Source organism: Neocloeon triangulifer, unplaced genomic scaffold (genome assembly GCF_031216515.1).
Source record: "Neocloeon triangulifer isolate White Clay Creek 2 clone unplaced genomic scaffold, ASM3121651v1 ptg000017l, whole genome shotgun sequence".
NCBI lineage: Eukaryota > Metazoa > Arthropoda > Insecta > Ephemeroptera > Baetidae > Neocloeon > Neocloeon triangulifer.
Genome location: NW_026775559.1, coordinates 3,860,774 through 3,877,454, shown reverse-complemented (window position 1 = coordinate 3,877,454; position 16,681 = coordinate 3,860,774). Strand labels below are relative to the sequence as shown.

The window sequence follows — 16,681 nt, the reverse complement described above, 5'->3', positions numbered from 1 at the left end:
CTTTGATTGCCGACAAAGGGTAAATATATAATAAAAATAATGCATTGTTTGAAAAAAATGTTTATTTGTTTTGAGTTCAAGTCAAACTTGACCTTCTGTAACTGCTACGTTCAATTTTTTGAACAAGAAAAGAAAATAATCCTAAAAATTGAAACAATTTGAGCTTCCACAATAAGGAATCGCTGACAAAAAGTAAATTATGTATACCAGTCTTCTCACCTTCTCTTTATTACTGATTTTCTTTTTTACGGAATGACGTTGGATTTTATTCAGAATGCCAACTGAAGTCAAGAGTTAAGCGCGCACGTCCAGAATAATTTCAAACCTTGGATCAGTTCTCGCTTGGTTGGTTGTTAGGGTTGCCGACTAGCAGACAATTTAGGAGAGGAGGGTTCGTTTGATTCAACTATCGAGTATTCGGCCACAAGTGTTGGCACCAAACTTAAAAATACGGTATGCGAGTAATTTTCTTCCTTCGAATCTTCCTAACGCTAAACGATCATTAATAATAATTAGTCAGCCTCTCTCAGTTGCAATCTGTAGCAGGACAATGATTCCTCTGCTCTTTGTACAAGTCTAAAATTACTCAACAATCTAGCAGACACCCGGCTTGCATTCATTCTTTATCACATTGATGCCTGGCCCAGATTCGGCCTGCTGAATTTTTGCCAGTTTGCTTGCACTTGCTGGATGATAGTTTGTTCCCAACTCGGATATCTACTCAACTTATTTGATAGGTTTAGTTGTGCACTGGGGTGGCAGTCGAGGGCTGCTGCCGGCGCTCCAGCTCCTCCACACTGAATGTATTAGATGTGGGAATGGGCGGCATGACTCCCATCTGACCGGCGCCTGAGAACCACTGAGACAGGTTTGAGCTTCCAGACCCATCAACCTGCTGACCACGTAGAGGACGAGGAACGCCTGCCAGTCAAAGAGTTTTTGATGAGTTGTAACTTATAAAAACTCCTACAAACCATGAGGTTGTTGCTGAGCCATGTTGATCGAGTTGATAGACCTTTGGCCTGACAATAGCTGTTGCAGCAGAATGCTGCTTCCACTATTTTCCATCTGGATGTCTGCAATAAAATTATGTCATTACAAAAAATCAAATGTTTATTTGCGTGCGAACCTCTATTTTGCTGAGGAAAAACGTTCTGCTGATCCATGAAAGCCTGTTGCTGCATGGAATTCTGAGGTCCAATTTTTTGGGCGCCCATCATGCGTTGCTGCATGCCCATCATGTTAGGCTGGGGCACTCGACCCATCTCAGGAGGGAAGTTGTAAGGGGGTTGTTGCTGGCTGCCACTGCCCTTCACTATTGGTCGACCTGAAGAACAGTTGATTAATGATCAATTTTATTAAGTTCATATTTTTACGCACCCTGATGAGGCTTTGGTACAATAGGCTCAATCGGCTTCCAGTTGCTGTGCTGCTCCAATTGCATGTGAGAACGAGCTACTGATTTTGCGTCAGCTCCTAGAAAAGAGCAATTGGTGAAAAGTCAAGCAGTTTCTATAAAACTACTATTACTAACCTCCATCAAAGTCTTTCTCAGCAGTCATTTTGCGGAGGACAGAAGTTGGGGTGAAAGCAAGGGGGGACGACGAAGATGGTTTAACATTGGCAGGAGACATGGCTCTGTAAGTTTACAAATTATATTTATATAACTTTGTAGAAGAATATTTTTTTTACCTCTGCCTCTCCTGTTTGCGATGATAGTTCTCAGACTGCTCTTCCAGCTTTTTCTTCAGCAAAGCATTTTGCATTATCTGGCGAGTGTGCAAGATAAGCTCATGTGGGGATGGAACGCGATGAGGAATTCCTAAAATCAGATTATTTATTTCATAGAGTCTAAATTATATTTTTGCCACAAAAGTGTTTAAAAGTTATTTTTTAACCCAATGATACCAAAATACATAAAATTAAGCCAAGAACACGTAAAATCAACTTTTTACATAGTTCATACCTTTAGAAAGTATAAAAAAACCTGTAAAGATTTCAAAAGTAAATGTATCCCCAATTTTTAAATTAAATTACTAGTAAAAATGTTATTAATTAAAAATATAATAATTGATTATTAATCTGGGTACCTGAGTGCTGCACCGTCAGAGAAGAGCTCTGCATGGGTGGCACAGGACTGGTGCCTAGAACACCTCCCAAGGTTGGACACAAACCTGTAAATCCACCACCATTCTCACCCGCAACCAAGAAAAGCGTTTGCGCAGACATACCTTGATGCATGAGATCGCCACCGTTCATGGGTGAAGTGATTCGCATCTGCTGGTGCATGGGTGGCACATGTGGAGATACAGCTCGAGCCTGTTGCTGTTGCAGGTGCAATTTGAGCACACCTGCTACAGTCTCCCTAATGCGAGGGTTGATGTTCTGACTGTGCAGCTGGTGCACCAAGTTCTGGACAGTAAATTTGCCATGACGAAGGCCGTCCATAATGTTCTGTGCCTCAGGTCTCATCAGCAGTTCATGGTTAGGGTGCACATTGTGCACAAGAGCCTGCACATCAGCAGGAATTGGGGATGTCATGGCTGTGCTGCCAAATATTCCACGGCCAAGCATCTTGTTTTCCTGCTGCTGCCTCTGCGACTGATGGTAGGAAAATTACTAATTGCACATAGATTCATGCATCTTTATTTCGTTTGAGAAATGAAAGTAATTATGTATTTATGAATAAATGAGTCTAAAGGAGGAAATATATCATAAATCTAAAAAAATCAACTAAATCAACTGGCTATTATATCAAAGTCTAGATTACCTGATGCTGGTGCTGTTGTTGCTGTTGAAGTTCAAGCAACTTGAGCAATACGTCCTGAGGGACCGCAGGCATCTGCTGTTGCTGCTGCGGCTGTTGGGGTTGTTGAGGAGGAGGATGCATCTGTTGATGAGGGTGCCCCTGATGTTCAGAATAAGCACCAAACATAGCTAAGAAGAAACATGTTTTAATACTTTCTTTAGTTTACTTTCAAATCTATATCCAACCTGGATCAATGTCCTTGTTGCCCTGTGAAATGATGCGGCCAGAGAGTCGAGAAGCAGGGTTCGGTTTATTAAGGTGCATGTCTTTGCGATCCTGCTGTAGACAAACGAACATTGCTTTTATTTGTCAATCATATCAAATAGACCTTATGCACTAAACATCAAGGCACACAGAAACACACCTTGTTGACATCAGACTGTTCAGCTGGTTCCGGTCCTCCACTCTGCGATGCCTGCATGAACTGTAATTACCAACCACTAAATTATCATGCAAATGCACATAGACCATTTCTTTAAACAAATATTTATGCTACTGACACCATATTGTTACTAATCTTGCAATCTGATGTTAAATTTATTTGCTCACCAGTTTTTGGAATGCCTCTTGATCCTTCTCAGACTGGCGTGGGGCATTTAAGTTGTGCTGCAGCATTTTTGCTTCTAATTCCTCCACACTGTGCAGTCGGCCACTTCTCTCAAGCTCCCTTATCTTTGGGACCTTTTCCTGTTGCTGGCCTCTCTGAAGCATAGCAAGCAGGTTGCTTGACTTGTCGCTATCAGCTGCAGGCCCACTACTTCCAGCAGCTGCTGGAGAAATTGGGGCAAAATAGGCCTCCGAGCCACCAGGCGCAGGGATATTCACTTTAGGCTCATCCAATTCTAGAAGAAGAAAATGAAGAAAAGAAATTATCTCTATAAAAAAAATTTTACCTTTCATGAAACTGCCAATGAACTCATCCTGAATTGATGATCTCCTGTGTTCAGTTGGGCTATCTGGCTTGAAAAAGCGGCTAAACCGTGATCCACCGCCGCCGCCGCCACCACTTTGTTCAGCAGGAGCCTCATTCTGAAATCCAGAGGCCTGAAAGTATTGTTGTTACCATTTTTCAACTTTTTTATTTAAAAACTCTCTTCTTACAAACACTTGGCTGAAGTCATGCATGTCTTGCTTGAGAAATTCCTCAATGTTGAATGACTCCTTCGGCACATCTCGCTGTGGCTGTATATTTTCTTTGCCAACAACTTCCTTTGGCTCCTCTCTCTTTTCAATGACCTTTTCCTCCACCTTCCTCTCCTCGACCTCATCTTTGGGAGCAGCTAAGTGTTAACTTTAAGTTTCATCAAAAAATTTTAATTCCAAATTTTACCAGGAGATTTTGCTTTTGGTGGTGTTCCTTGCTTCTTCTTCTTCTTGCCCTCTCCTTCGTCAAAGCCGTGCAGCTCAATAGTGTCATGTTGAGAAGTAGGGCCGCCTGAGAACCACTCCGGTTCATCGTCCTTATGACTGCGCCGGTCGCCATATCTGGAACCTTGAGCGCCACGTCGCTCCTTGTCATTCCTCTCAAACTCGCGGCCGAACGAGCGGCGTTCAAATCGTTCGTCTCGATCGCGTTCGCGGAGACCTCGGAAAGAGGAGAAGTCATCCTTCTCGCTACTGATGCGGCCGCTGCTACGGTCGTTGAAGTCCCAGCCACGTCCACCACTTCCAGTGCTACTCTCAGATTCCCTTTCGCGGTTCATGATTCTGCCTGAACCAATGCGACGAGAGGGAATTTCCCTAATTGCGTTATCTCTGTGAACAAAAGCAAAACAAAGTGAATGCAAAAAGATGCTCTGTTTAAGGTTTTAGTTGTTTACCAGTGAATCGAGAGGGCATGGGGTGAGAGTTTTAATAACAATAATATTTTTTTGGAAATTTTCATTATTATAAATTATAATCATTAACAAATTAAGAATTTGAATAGGGTATTGCAACAGTAAAAAAACTTCAGTGTTAATGACTGAAATTAAAATTTCAAAAAAGGTAATAGTTTCTTTACCTGCTATCTCCTTTGCCCAGTGGACTCTCAGGCCTCCTGGGGGCATTGGGGGCAACAGCGTTGGCCCCCATGCCGCACCCTGCAGCCAAACCCCCACCAGGTACAAAACACCCAGAGTTGAAGCTGCGCCTCTGTGGGCTGAGCACAATGCCATCTTGCTCCTTGCGAATCCGCTCACGTGGGTCCCCTACCTTTCGAACCTTCTCAGGTCCAAGCACGATGGCGTTGGGGTCATCACTGGGAGGTGGAGAGTCCTGCTTACCTCGCTCCCAGGAGCGGCTGCCCCCGCCGCCCCCACCTTGGCTAGCGGCGGCCGCTTGACCAAAGTCCTTGATACAGCTTAAGTTGGCAATTCGCCTGGAGACAAATAAATCAAAGTGTGAAAAAATCAGAAATAATAAATCTTTTTACTTGTTCCTGCTTGGGTCAAAACAATCGGGTCGTAGGATGGACAAAGGGTGTGCCTTCAAGGCCATCAGTTCATCTCTCGAATACTGAAGCCGAGGCTCCTTTGGTCCCTCACAAACGACCTCCTGCTCTCCCGACAGCTCCTCAATCTCATCATTTTTAGGCGTGCCTGATTGCTCTGTAACATAAAGAATAGATCCATCAATAAAAGATCTACTTCAATTTTTTTTTAACAATTGAATAATATGATTAATGTCATAGATTCATGATTATTTAAATTAATTACTCATTTCATTTGAAGTAAGAATAAAAAGATTTCTGGCAGAAAAATATTTTTAATTCCCATAGTGCAATGCAGTGCTATGATAAAAATAGTTTAAAATAGATGAAACTGATCATTGATTGTACTTGATTGTTGTGGAAACTTAAGTTTCTGAAAAAAATTTAGTTCTGCTTAGTTCTACAAATTGTTCCAATAATTTACAATACATTTTATAGGGTACTTGAGATTTTTTTATTATTTTAAATGTACAATAATTTATTAAATTTACTAGCTTTATTTAACATGTAAAGAAAGTGCTGTAAAAAATTATAAGAAATGAAAATGTTATCTTCCTAAACCTGAAGATTTTTTTTTAACATGGCTCATAATTTTTGCTCGACTTTGGCAAGAGACCGACCCAATAGCCTAATAAGCTCATGGGTGCCATAAGCAAAAAAAAATGTATGCTTTTCATATTAACACACTGTCTTTAAAAGTTAGAATAATATGTGATATCATTGAAATCCTCTCCGAATTAATATAAATAAATTAAATTACTCTTGAATTTATTGACTTTCTGTTCCTAAATTATAAAATTACTTTGGGTAATTATAATGATGTATACATATAATATATAAAATCTTTAGCAGACATAATGTTAGCTCTATAAGCATTCCAGCAATTCTATCAGAAATTGAATAAACATAAAAATAATAAAGTTAAATCATAAAAGTTATATTGTCGTTTTCCAACAGATTCATGAGAAATTCGAACGATTTGGAGCAGGCAGACAGCGACAAGGTAGAAATTATTGGTGCTCAATATGAACGCATTCCAACGACCAGCCAACGTTTGAAAAGGGAAAAACGACACTGCAAGCAGAGCGTGAGCAAGCCTGTGCATGTCCGAGTTTGACGCAGGCAGCACATCGCACTGCTGCGTCAGAATTCGTTGGAGCTGCGAATCTGATTTTCAGAAATCAGATGAAGGTGACTTGAGGTCACTGAGAGCCGTTTTATGCAATTCCAAAAATACAAGAGCACTTCTTGGCTGACGTACAAACAAAATATAAAATGTAAAATTGCGTGCATATTTCAAATAATTATGTATTCTACATGAGCAAGCAAAAGTTTGCAGTTATTATGACATGAACTTTGAATCTCAGCATTTTTGTTATTTATGCATTTTAATACAATTGCAATGAATTCCTGTTTGCTGCAAAATTATCTAGTTTTAATTTTTTTAATAAGTTATATTTAAATTATAACGCAGTTGTTTATTTAAAAAAAAAAAAGCTTTTGAAATTAGAATGGATGAAATTAGATTCAAACGGAGAATCCAGAAATAGCTTAAGCAGAAATAACATTATTTATTTTATCTCTCTTCAATGGTGACATTTTTGATACGGATTGAACGAAACAAAATTACTGTGACAAAAAATGACGCTTCAAATAAAAATTTAATATGAAAATTTCTAATATATACATAAAATTCAAAACTTATGTTTAAACACAAATGAACATTAAATAGTGGTAGTAATCAGCAGACTTGGGGAATTTCAGATAAATTCTATCAGTCTTAACTGATATCTGGAGGAATGAGATCCGAAAATGATCATCGTGTGCTCAGGAAGTTCAGGAACGTGTTAGCGAGCGCAGGAATTCGCAAAAAACAGCCCATGTCAGCCAGGCAGGTCAAGTGCGCGTCGCAGGCCGATCGATTCATTTGTCCGGGGTTGGCCCGCGCGACTCTTTCGGGGGCGGCAAACTTACTCGTGCGAGGGTTGCGTCGATTGCGACTGCGACGAGGCCTCGGGGGCTGCTTTGGGGGCTCGTCGGAGGCAGCCCCTGCGGAGACGGCAGGGGTCGTCTCGCGTGGCCCCGCCGCTTTTTTGCACTTGCCGGCGGGCTCCGACTTTTGAGCGTTGCGCGAACGTTTGACCCCGGTGACCACTTTGGTGACCTCCATGTCGCAGATTAGATGGCCGCTGCTGTCCGACAGGAGAGTACTCGAGTGCTCTGCTCGCTTGACTTTAGCTCGCTGCACTCGCTGCAGTTGCAGGCAGCTCGACGACGCAAGAGAAAGAGGAGCAGGGAAGGCAGACGGTGGCGGCGACGGGGCAGGGGGTGCGGGAGGGAGGGCAGGGGCAGACGCTTCGCCTGCTGCCCATTGGCTGGCCAACGCCTGCGCGCCAATTCTGCCGCCCGAAAGGGAAAATTCGCAAACGCCAAACGCGCCATCAGCCCATCAATCACGCCTCAGGGTTTTCCTGCTTCCATTTATTTGGTTTAAAATTATAAAAATGGGAGAAATTTGCACCACGCACCATACTCGAACTTCTTATTGAACCTTTGGGATTATAATTTAATTAAATTTCACAGCTGTCTTTATAATTTCTTTTTCATTTAAAAGTAAAGTGAGTAGAGTGAAAGGTCAATTATTAATATGTCAATCACATATATGTAGCACAACAATTGTCGTTTCATTGGCTCAATTGTATAAAAGCAGCACACATTTTAATTTGAAAATTAAGGATGTACAAATATCAGCATAATTCAAATCAATATAAATTCAGTGTATAATTACACTTCAGCAATCTACAGCTCTACACTATACATAATTCATTTCACTTCAGGTATGGCGTTAATCAGGCGTTAATGGTAAACGTATCACTATCAGTGATTTAAGGCAGACCCGTACTGGCAAAAATTTTTCGGTTTTCGTTTTAGTTGCAAATTGTGTAAATTGTGTTTTATTTTTATTAGCCCCCTTAATTCTGACACATTTGAACAGATTTTTATTTTTGAAAAGGTGAAATTAAAATACAGTGGACTTTTACAGATTTTATTTTAAATTCATATTATAATTGAATAATAAGTCAACTAACAAGGCTCACTTCAGTGGATAGGAACTTTTTGACCTCAGAAGTCTTTTAATATCAATGGATGACTTAAACAGTACACTACTGAAATAAAAATTAATCAAAATGAAAGTCCTCTGCTAATTACATATTACATTTTGGACATGCTTGGTATTTATTGTTAATTCAAAATTTAAAATGCGATTCCAACAAAAAACAAGCTGCTTCCATTTCCGTTAGATATGAAGTGGACCACCAAACAACTCAATAACAAAAAGCTACATTTCCATTTTTGGTCCATCTTATCATCTAATGAGACTTTCTGTTTTCTACGTTAAGGAGAAACCTCTGATAAAAGTCAGGTCCAGCCCTTCCATGATTTTGGCGATTGGCTGAAAAGAGCGAGTCCCCCTTCTAGTAAAGGACTCTCATTGAATCATGCTGTGACTTTTTGAAAAATGTTCACTTAGTTTCCAAGATCGATGAATGGTAATAAGACACAAAAATGTAGGCAAAAGTTTTAAGAAAAAATTTACCTCAATAAATGAATTAAAAAAATTGTATTTTATCACAAAGAAGATGTAAAAATAAATTTTAAGCTTAAGATTAATTAATTGTACAATTATTACAATTTTATAAGATAAAGTGGCTTTCCAATAGATAAAATTTGTGCTACATTCGGCATTACATAAAAAAAACGCACTAATCACTGCAAAATCTCACACAATTAAACTATTTTTCTGATTTATTTAGATTCAATGTAAATTATTAGGGCTTAATTATGAGATATTGATCACCAAGTTTACCATCGTGCGCATTTACGCAACTACATTAAATTTGATGCTGAAGTGTGAAAATTTTTTAATGCAGTCTGCAAGTTCACTTTTTGAGATCAAATTTCTTCCTTTGACAAACGGCGCAAGCGAGGACACTTAGGAGATGCAGCTATCACGTTGAGAGAGCGCTTTCTCGAAACTAATGCAGCTGCCGAATTCTAAAAATAGAGGAGCACCGTGAGACCCTCCTCGCAGAGAAGCGGAATAGGCGCTTATCAATTTCTATGCTAATTATTTGGCTGGATTCAATATAATTCAGAGCCACTTTTTGCGTCTAAAAATCCTTCAACCAGTTCCTTCCTGTTGCCCTTCACTCGCAACATAGGCCTATACTCAGAGGCCTACTTATGTATACGTACAAAACGGCACTAATATTTAAACTTGGTTTCTCAGTTACAATAGTTGAATAACGTAGCGGTGTGTTTTGATATTTGAATAAAAAAAAACTCCGATCCTGTTTTTGTTTTGAGCGAAAATTTTGTCAGTAGTTTTTAAGTGGCGAGATTGGCGAAAACGAGCGAAGTCGGCGCGCGAGAGATCGCTTGTTGGTGACGTCGCAAGAAAAAAAATAACAACAAAATAATATGATATTACCTGGCGATTGATTGTTGTACTCCAATTGCTGATTGCTGACTGTCTCCTCAGACATGATAGCGTGCGTGGCCAAAAAGGTGGCGAAACAAGTTTGAGTAAAACAAGTCTAGTTTAGGTGCGAAAAGTATGTAAAAGCAGTTGGCGAAAGAGCGAGAGAGTTGCTGGTTCGATGCCTTTGTTTACAGTTGCTTATCAATAAGAAAATATCACAGACGGTTCACGATTAAAATACTAGGATCGCGCGCGGCTCGATCGGGCGCGCTCCGGCAATGATCAATCCGCGCGGCGAATTCTACTAAATTACGGCTAAATGTGCTCGCGTGCAAAATAAAAGATTCACTCAGAGAAAATGTCGGCTGTTGTTATGAAAAGGTGCGCGACCTCTTTTGTCAGAGTGGATTCGAAAACATGCCCCGACCGCCGGAAACCGAAGGCCTCGCTCGTTCAGAGCATCAAAGATTCTCAGTGGGCTGCGCACAATGCATAATATGTCTACTGCGCAGAGGGTCAATACGAGAGTCTAGAATCACAACAAGCTTGCTGGTGGACTAATCCGCTTTCGGAACTAGTTGGAAATATAGTGGCGCTGCGTACAAAAAGTACAAAAACAAAAACAATTTGGAAGGAAAATTTAGGAATTTGCAAACGTGAAGCCGTGAAGTTTGTGAATTGAAACGATAAGCAACTAAAACAAAACGAAGAAATTTACTGAAAAATTGGTTGATTTGAGCTGAGGTATTATTTGTTGCATTGCCACTTGCTGTATTTTTTCGGACACAATTCTGAGAACTTTTTCGAGAAACATAATTGACCTAATAAAATTACATATTATTACTGCAGGTATAATATAATGTATGACGGAATTTACAATCATTAATTATTTGATTATATCTTATGACCTATAATTTTTAATCATTGTCTTCCTTTCTTATTGACAGCCGCTCACAAGTAGGTTTGCTGGGTTTTTTTTGCTGCAAACTGCACAATTAATTAAAGGAAAATGGATTCCGCCTTGTCAAAGTCACTCGAGAATTTCAAAAGGAGAGCCATCGCCACGCCAACGTACGTACTATTATTAATATTATGATTGTTACTGAAATTCTATTAACTTTGGTCTAATTTTCAGAGTTGAAACAAAAAAGCGTGAGACAGCTGACTCCAGCAAAGATGCAAAAAAGCCCAAGCTGTCCCAGTCTTCTTCTTCATCGTCTGCCCCAAAACTTGATGGCAACAAGTGAGAAACTTCATATATATTTATTGATTTTTTAATGTTCTTAATTATTTATTGTGCAGCTTGTCGTCTATGTCAGGAACCTCACAATATAATTTTGGCATTCTTGCTAAAATTGTGAAGTACATGAGACAAAGGCACCAGCGTGGTGAAACGCACTCTCTGACATTAGAAGATATTTTAGACGAAACGCAGCAGCTCACTGTTCGTCCAAAAGTCAAACAGGTGCCCTTTGGATTTTCAATTAAGTTTTATAATTGAATCATGTGTACATTTTGTAGTGGCTAGCTACAGAGGCTTTGATAAACAACCCTAAAATTGAGGTTGTTCAGGAAGGAATAGAAAATAAATTTCTGTTCAAAGCACCTTACAAACTGAAGGATAAAAAAACACTTCTTCGACTTCTGAAGCAGCAAGATCTCAAAGGCTTGGGAGGAGTTTTGCTTGATGATGTCCAAGAATCATTACCTAATTGTGAAAAAGCATTGAAGGTTTGCTGTTGTTTGTTTCTATTACACTTATTTATCTATTTTAATTTTTTAGTCATTGCAAAATGAGATTATCTACATCACAAGGCCCATCGATAAAAAGAAAGTTCTATTTTTCAATGATAGAACTGCAAACTTCAATGTTGACGAAGAGTTCCAAAAGCAATGGAGAGCTGTTGCAGTCGAGTCAATGGATGATGCAAAAATCGAGGAGTATCTTGAAAAACAGGTTAGGGAAAGCTAATTTACTTCTTTCGGTTGACTTTTATCACCTCAAAAATTTGCAGGGTATCCGCTCTATGCAAGATCATGGTATCAAAAAGCCAGTCATGCCAATCAAGAGAAAGAAGGCCAACAAGAGGAAGAACACCAAGCCCCGAGACAATGATCACTTGGCTGATGTGCTTGAAAGCTATGACGATGATAAATAATGAAAAATCGACTGAATATTGGAGAAAGAAAAATTTCCACTATGTTATACTTTATTTGCACTGGAAAATAGTTCATTAAAACCACATTAACTAATATATAATAAATCCTTTTTCTACGCTTCAAAATTTAATTTGTGTCCATCGGCTCCGGAGTCTCCGAGGGCTTGCTGGCTGAACTATCAATTGTGGCTGGCACAATAGACTGAGGAGTCGAAGGGGTGCTGGTTGCAATCTGGATCTTGGGCATGGTGGTAGGCGGATAAACTAAAATGACAGCATTCAGTTAAAAAAATAAGGAAAAATAAATAGAGCAATCCAAAAGCCTAACCTGGCCCAGGTGTATGTCTTTATGTAACCTCTATTCAAATTGCTTGACAGGTTAAGTAAGCCTTTTAGATTGCCCCAAATATAAGTATGATAGGGTAGAGGCACCAGTTACTGTGCAGCGCTGCACAGTTTACCATAACTGGTGTACCCATCATTGGCCATCATACCTGAAGAAGATGAGATCTTGATGACAGGTTTGGGTTGGCTGATGATTTTGGTCTTCAGAGGTGTTGCTGGCTGCAGAGAAGACACCATTGTCATTCCAGAGGAAGGCATACTGGACTTTGATCCCATAGACCTTTGCTGCACTCCTCCCCGATTTGATATGAGACTTGAGTTTATTTTAGAAACAGGCTAAAGATGAATCAGAGTAAAATAAATAATTTTGATGGAATTCAATTATGATATTATGAACCATACTTTCTTTGCTATTTGGAGTTTGTAGTTGCAAGAAGACAGACAGAATCTATCGGGGGGTAGACGAAGACCATTCTGCAGCTTTACAGGTGGAAGCGGGTTGCTGTTTCTGCTCTTTGCTATTTCCATCAATACCTATTGATATGTTAAAAATACTTTTATTGAAATGAATTTATTTAAAAATAAATAAAACTATGCAATTTACGTCTCTAGGTGGAGCTGCTGTATTCACTTTATCAGTTTGCATGGTGATAGCAAGCTTAACATCATCCAAATCTATTACTTTTTTCTTCGCATGCAGAGCATAGACCCTGGATTCGTCTAGTAGGCTGGTCACATATCCTACAATGATATCATTAAACATTATTCATAAAAAAGAGTGATACATTACTATAGGTAAATTCGAGCAATTGGTTCACTACCCGAGGTTCGTATTCTGCTACTCCTGCCTCCGACAACATTGAAATGATGACTTGAGCATCTTTTGGTGTGCGCGCTGAACTGCCAGTTGAAGCCATTTTACCTGAAGTGCGAATTGACGTTTTTTTATTTTACAATAATGCAAACATACACATACAAACGAAAGAATGAATATAGTGTATGAACTATGAAATGTAAATATAATACATACATATATCTCAATTAAAATTGAACACCAACACTAAATATTATGTAAACACTAGGATTTGTTTGAGCACTTTTAGTACAATATTCATAAATATTATTATGTATGAAGTTGAAATTATGCAAAATATGTACACATAAAATAATCAATTTTAGAAAGATGTTAACAATATGTAATTAAAAGTTATGTATGATGTATGATTGGTATGTAATTAATGTTTGTATGCGTAAAATAGCATACAATCATATTATGTATGTAATTAAATGGTACATTATGAATATTTACATTTTCAACGTTTAGTAATCTTACCTTAAAATCTATCTTAACTAACGGTAAAAATCCTCAAAATATTTGTCCACACGACGCTAAAAATCAAGTACCATAAGAATCAACAAAAGATTAGTCCAAAATAACAGGCGACATGGGCGTGCCTGTTGTCGTAGCGTCTAGAAGTAGAGGGCGTGGTTGCGTGTTTGCTTGATGCTGTGTAATAATCGAGGAGTTAAAAATAAATTACACCCTCAATAGTTGCTAAAGTTGCATTACCATATTGTTACATTTTAAACATTTAATAGTAACTTAAAATTTACATAATCAATATTATTATTAACATTTTAACGTTTTTATGCTGGTGCCCTAATAGTACCTGTAAATTTTAGAGCTCTTTATCAAAACCACCTTGACTTCCAACACCACACCACATCGCCAGCTGGCAAAAAGACAAAAGACGAGAAATGTTTTTCTTGTAATCTGATCTATTTTGCACTTTTTCAATCTCTAAATCAATTTCAAGAGCATAGAAATGAATTTCAACGCGTCCGATGCTCGTCACCGTAAGCCAAATTTTCCTCCTGAAAATCTGGAAACCAACGACGGGCGCAAAAGTAGGCTGGGTGCAATAATGTTTTAGCATTTAATTTGGGAATGCCAATTTTGATGTTTTCGTTTTCATAAGTAGTCTCTTATAGAATTAATTGGTTTTATTTTGTTTTGTTTCGAGTCACTAACATTGTTTTTATTTGGTCCCTCTTCACAAAACCTCTTATCAAAATTACAAGAGTGATTGTTTTGGACAGTTTTGGAGTGAATTGTATTCACAAAATTTATTAAAAATTTTGTTTTGTACATTCATAGGACACATTATAAGTTGTCATTTTGCTTTGTATTTGTTTGAATATTTACCACAAAATTTTCAAATGCAAGTAATTGAATTTATTTTCATATGTATTCGCATACATATCTAATGTTTCCATCAGTATGTAGAGCTTTAAACAACAGTTTATTTTCCTTTTTTTTTTGGTAATGTATAAAAGATTTTTTATTCATTTGTATTTTTATGTATAATTTGTGTATTGAGGTACATAATTATGTTACATAGTCTGGAATTTCTGCATTATATTCTCTTGACATTCCTAATGTAATATGCTTCTTGTATTTTTGAGCCTATTTTTGTGCGACTTGTTGAAGGCCAGTTAAATTTGTTGCATTAATTGATTGACTGCTTGGAATTAACAGTTTTGATTTGAATGATTTAGCACCCCGAAAAATGAAGCATGGTGGTCCCCCTATGCCTCCTCAACAAATGCCCCAACCTTATTACGGAGCGCCTTACGGAAATCCTATGACTCCAGACCCTATGTACAACCCGAACTATGGGGGTTATGCACAGGACGGAATTTACGGTGCCCAGCCTAATCAACCTTACCAACCAATGCCACAAGGTATAACATTTTGAGAAAAATTTGAAACAAAATTTGTAAATAAAGTTTAAAAAAAAAATAGAGTACAGTGCTCCAGGATTTGCAATGCCAGGCTTGACAGACCCAATGGCAAATGCTGCCTTTCAGTACGGCCAGGTGCTGATGGGCCAAGGAACCCAGGCAGTTGGAAGAGAGTTCGAGAAATACGTTCCCGTTTCTCGGCTCAAATACTACTTTGCAGTGGACACCGGTTACGTAGTCAAAAAAATGCAACTTCTTTTGTTTCCATTTTGGCATTCAGTAAATGATTTTGAAATATATATTGGAATTACAGTTTGATTTAAAACACGATTCTTAGGATTGGTCTATCAAATACGAAGCCGACAGTCAGCCAGTGCAACCGAGGTACGAGCTGAATGCTCCAGATCTGTATATACCCCTCATGGCCTACGTGACCTATGTCTTAGTTGCAGGATTGGTGCTGGGCACCCAGGAGAGGTTTGAAAATTTGTTGAATTTTTTATGCGCTAACTAATTTGTTAAAAAAAAATGCAGATTTACACCAGAAATGTTGGGAATACAGGCTAGCTCGGCGCTGGCTTGGACGTTGCTGGAGTTGGCTGTCATTTCTGTTGCCATGTACATAACGAGCATCAAATCCAACCTGAAAATGCTAGACATGCTCTCTTACAGTGGATATAAATTTATAGGGTAAGACTGAAATTAATTTTGTGAAATAAAATTAAATTTCGATTATTTTTTAGAGCTTTGTCAGCTGTCATGGCGGGACTACTTTTTAAAAGTGCAGGATACTATGTAGTTCTCGTTTACTTCAGTTTTGCACTTGGATTTTTCCAGGTTAGGTGCACTTTGTTTTGGGAAAAATGGAATCTTATTAAAATAGATGATTACAGATGCGCTCCCTGAAGTGGCAGCTGCAGTCTGATGGCACTGCTAACCACTCTGATCCATATGGCTCAAGTACAGGTACAAAGCGGCGGTTCAACTTGCTGATCCTGATGGTGGCCTTGCAAACGGTGATCATGTGGCGACTTTCGGCTCACCTAATTACTCCATAAAACTGTTGGAAATAATCAATACCAAAGTGCCAATTCGTGTACTGTTTTGATTTGAAAATTTTCAGTCTCAACTAACCACACAAAATTTTGATTGATTCGATTCTGCTTTACTCATAGTCTTTAAGTGCATTTTGTAATTTGATGTCGGGCTTGTAAGAATAATTAAATTTATTTAAAAGATTTCCAATCAAAAGCAAAATTATTTATGTGTTTAATTTACTTATTTCCAAAGAAGTGACACCAAGATAATGATTTTGTCAATTTTAAAATATCTATTAATTTTTAAAAATATCAGAGTAACTCATTCAATGGTATAAACTGATTTTAATGATGTGGCTGAAGACTAGAAGAGGTCTATAGAATATCAAACAATTAATTTAAAGCAACTAGTCTTGACAGAAGCCATGCATGAAATTCACATTCTGACAAAAATGTCATGAAAAATTGGCATTGCTATGAATCTCCTCTCTCGCTGCCAACAAAAATTGAGACCGAAAAAACACGGTCATTGGGAGGTGCTGCGGTGGCGCGATCGAGGGTGGTTTCTGACACGGTCGCCGAATTTCATCAATTAAACTCCCCACTCTACAACTTGCGGCTGTGCATAAAAGC

The 16,681-nt window shown here is 38.5% G+C and overlaps 4 protein-coding genes across 11 annotated transcripts; 2 read left to right on the top strand and 2 right to left on the bottom strand.

The window, feature by feature from the left end:
* Positions 1–44: 44 nt before the first annotated feature.
* Positions 45–10,163, bottom strand: LOC132203615 (eukaryotic translation initiation factor 4E transporter-like). 6 transcript variants are annotated; one of them, XM_059631511.1, is made up of 18 exons: positions 9,772–10,163; positions 5,223–5,397; positions 4,812–5,168; positions 4,140–4,564; positions 3,911–4,089; positions 3,703–3,853; positions 3,359–3,651; positions 3,174–3,233; positions 2,995–3,088; positions 2,771–2,937; positions 2,232–2,601; positions 2,091–2,174; positions 1,693–1,822; positions 1,535–1,638; positions 1,381–1,476; positions 1,130–1,327; positions 975–1,076; positions 45–921 (listed from the first exon to the last, which is right to left on the bottom strand). In XM_059631511.1, the coding sequence occupies exons 1-18, from the start codon at positions 9,824–9,826 to the stop codon at positions 740–742; spliced, it is 3,222 nt and encodes a 1,073-aa protein (XP_059487494.1). In that variant the 5' UTR covers positions 9,827–10,163; the 3' UTR covers positions 45–739. The 6 variants fall into 6 exon arrangements, with proteins under 6 accessions (XP_059487494.1, XP_059487490.1, XP_059487488.1 ...); XM_059631507.1 differs by lacking the exon at positions 9,772–10,163 and adding an exon at positions 7,254–7,563 and having other exon boundaries at positions 3,911–4,077; XM_059631505.1 differs by lacking the exon at positions 9,772–10,163 and adding an exon at positions 7,254–7,562.
* Positions 10,164–10,305: 142 nt separating this feature from the next.
* On the top strand, positions 10,306–12,042 carry LOC132203622 (general transcription factor IIE subunit 2). The gene is made up of 7 exons (XM_059631524.1): positions 10,306–10,506; positions 10,710–10,833; positions 10,898–11,005; positions 11,065–11,227; positions 11,284–11,493; positions 11,546–11,719; positions 11,778–12,042. The coding sequence occupies exons 2-7, from the start codon at positions 10,772–10,774 to the stop codon at positions 11,919–11,921; spliced, it is 861 nt and encodes a 286-aa protein (XP_059487507.1). The 5' UTR covers positions 10,306–10,506; positions 10,710–10,771; the 3' UTR covers positions 11,922–12,042.
* LOC132203623 (transcription initiation factor TFIID subunit 9) lies at positions 11,944–13,753 on the bottom strand. The gene is made up of 6 exons (XM_059631525.1): positions 13,600–13,753; positions 13,057–13,188; positions 12,871–13,007; positions 12,669–12,800; positions 12,416–12,602; positions 11,944–12,185 (listed from the first exon to the last, which is right to left on the bottom strand). The coding sequence occupies exons 2-6, from the start codon at positions 13,181–13,183 to the stop codon at positions 12,049–12,051; spliced, it is 720 nt and encodes a 239-aa protein (XP_059487508.1). The 5' UTR covers positions 13,184–13,188; positions 13,600–13,753; the 3' UTR covers positions 11,944–12,048.
* Positions 13,754–13,961: 208 nt separating this feature from the next.
* LOC132203621 (protein YIF1B-A) lies at positions 13,962–16,135 on the top strand. 3 transcript variants are annotated; one of them, XM_059631521.1, is made up of 7 exons: positions 13,962–14,123; positions 14,826–15,011; positions 15,073–15,290; positions 15,349–15,488; positions 15,546–15,701; positions 15,755–15,848; positions 15,905–16,135. In XM_059631521.1, exons 1-7 carry the CDS (start codon positions 14,093–14,095, stop codon positions 16,067–16,069), a joined length of 990 nt encoding a protein of 329 aa, XP_059487504.1. In that variant the 5' UTR covers positions 13,962–14,092; the 3' UTR covers positions 16,070–16,135. The 3 variants fall into 3 exon arrangements, with proteins under 3 accessions (XP_059487504.1, XP_059487505.1, XP_059487503.1); XM_059631522.1 differs by having other exon boundaries at positions 13,981–14,174; positions 14,922–15,011; XM_059631520.1 differs by having other exon boundaries at positions 13,981–14,174.
* Positions 16,136–16,681: the final 546 nt, after the last annotated feature.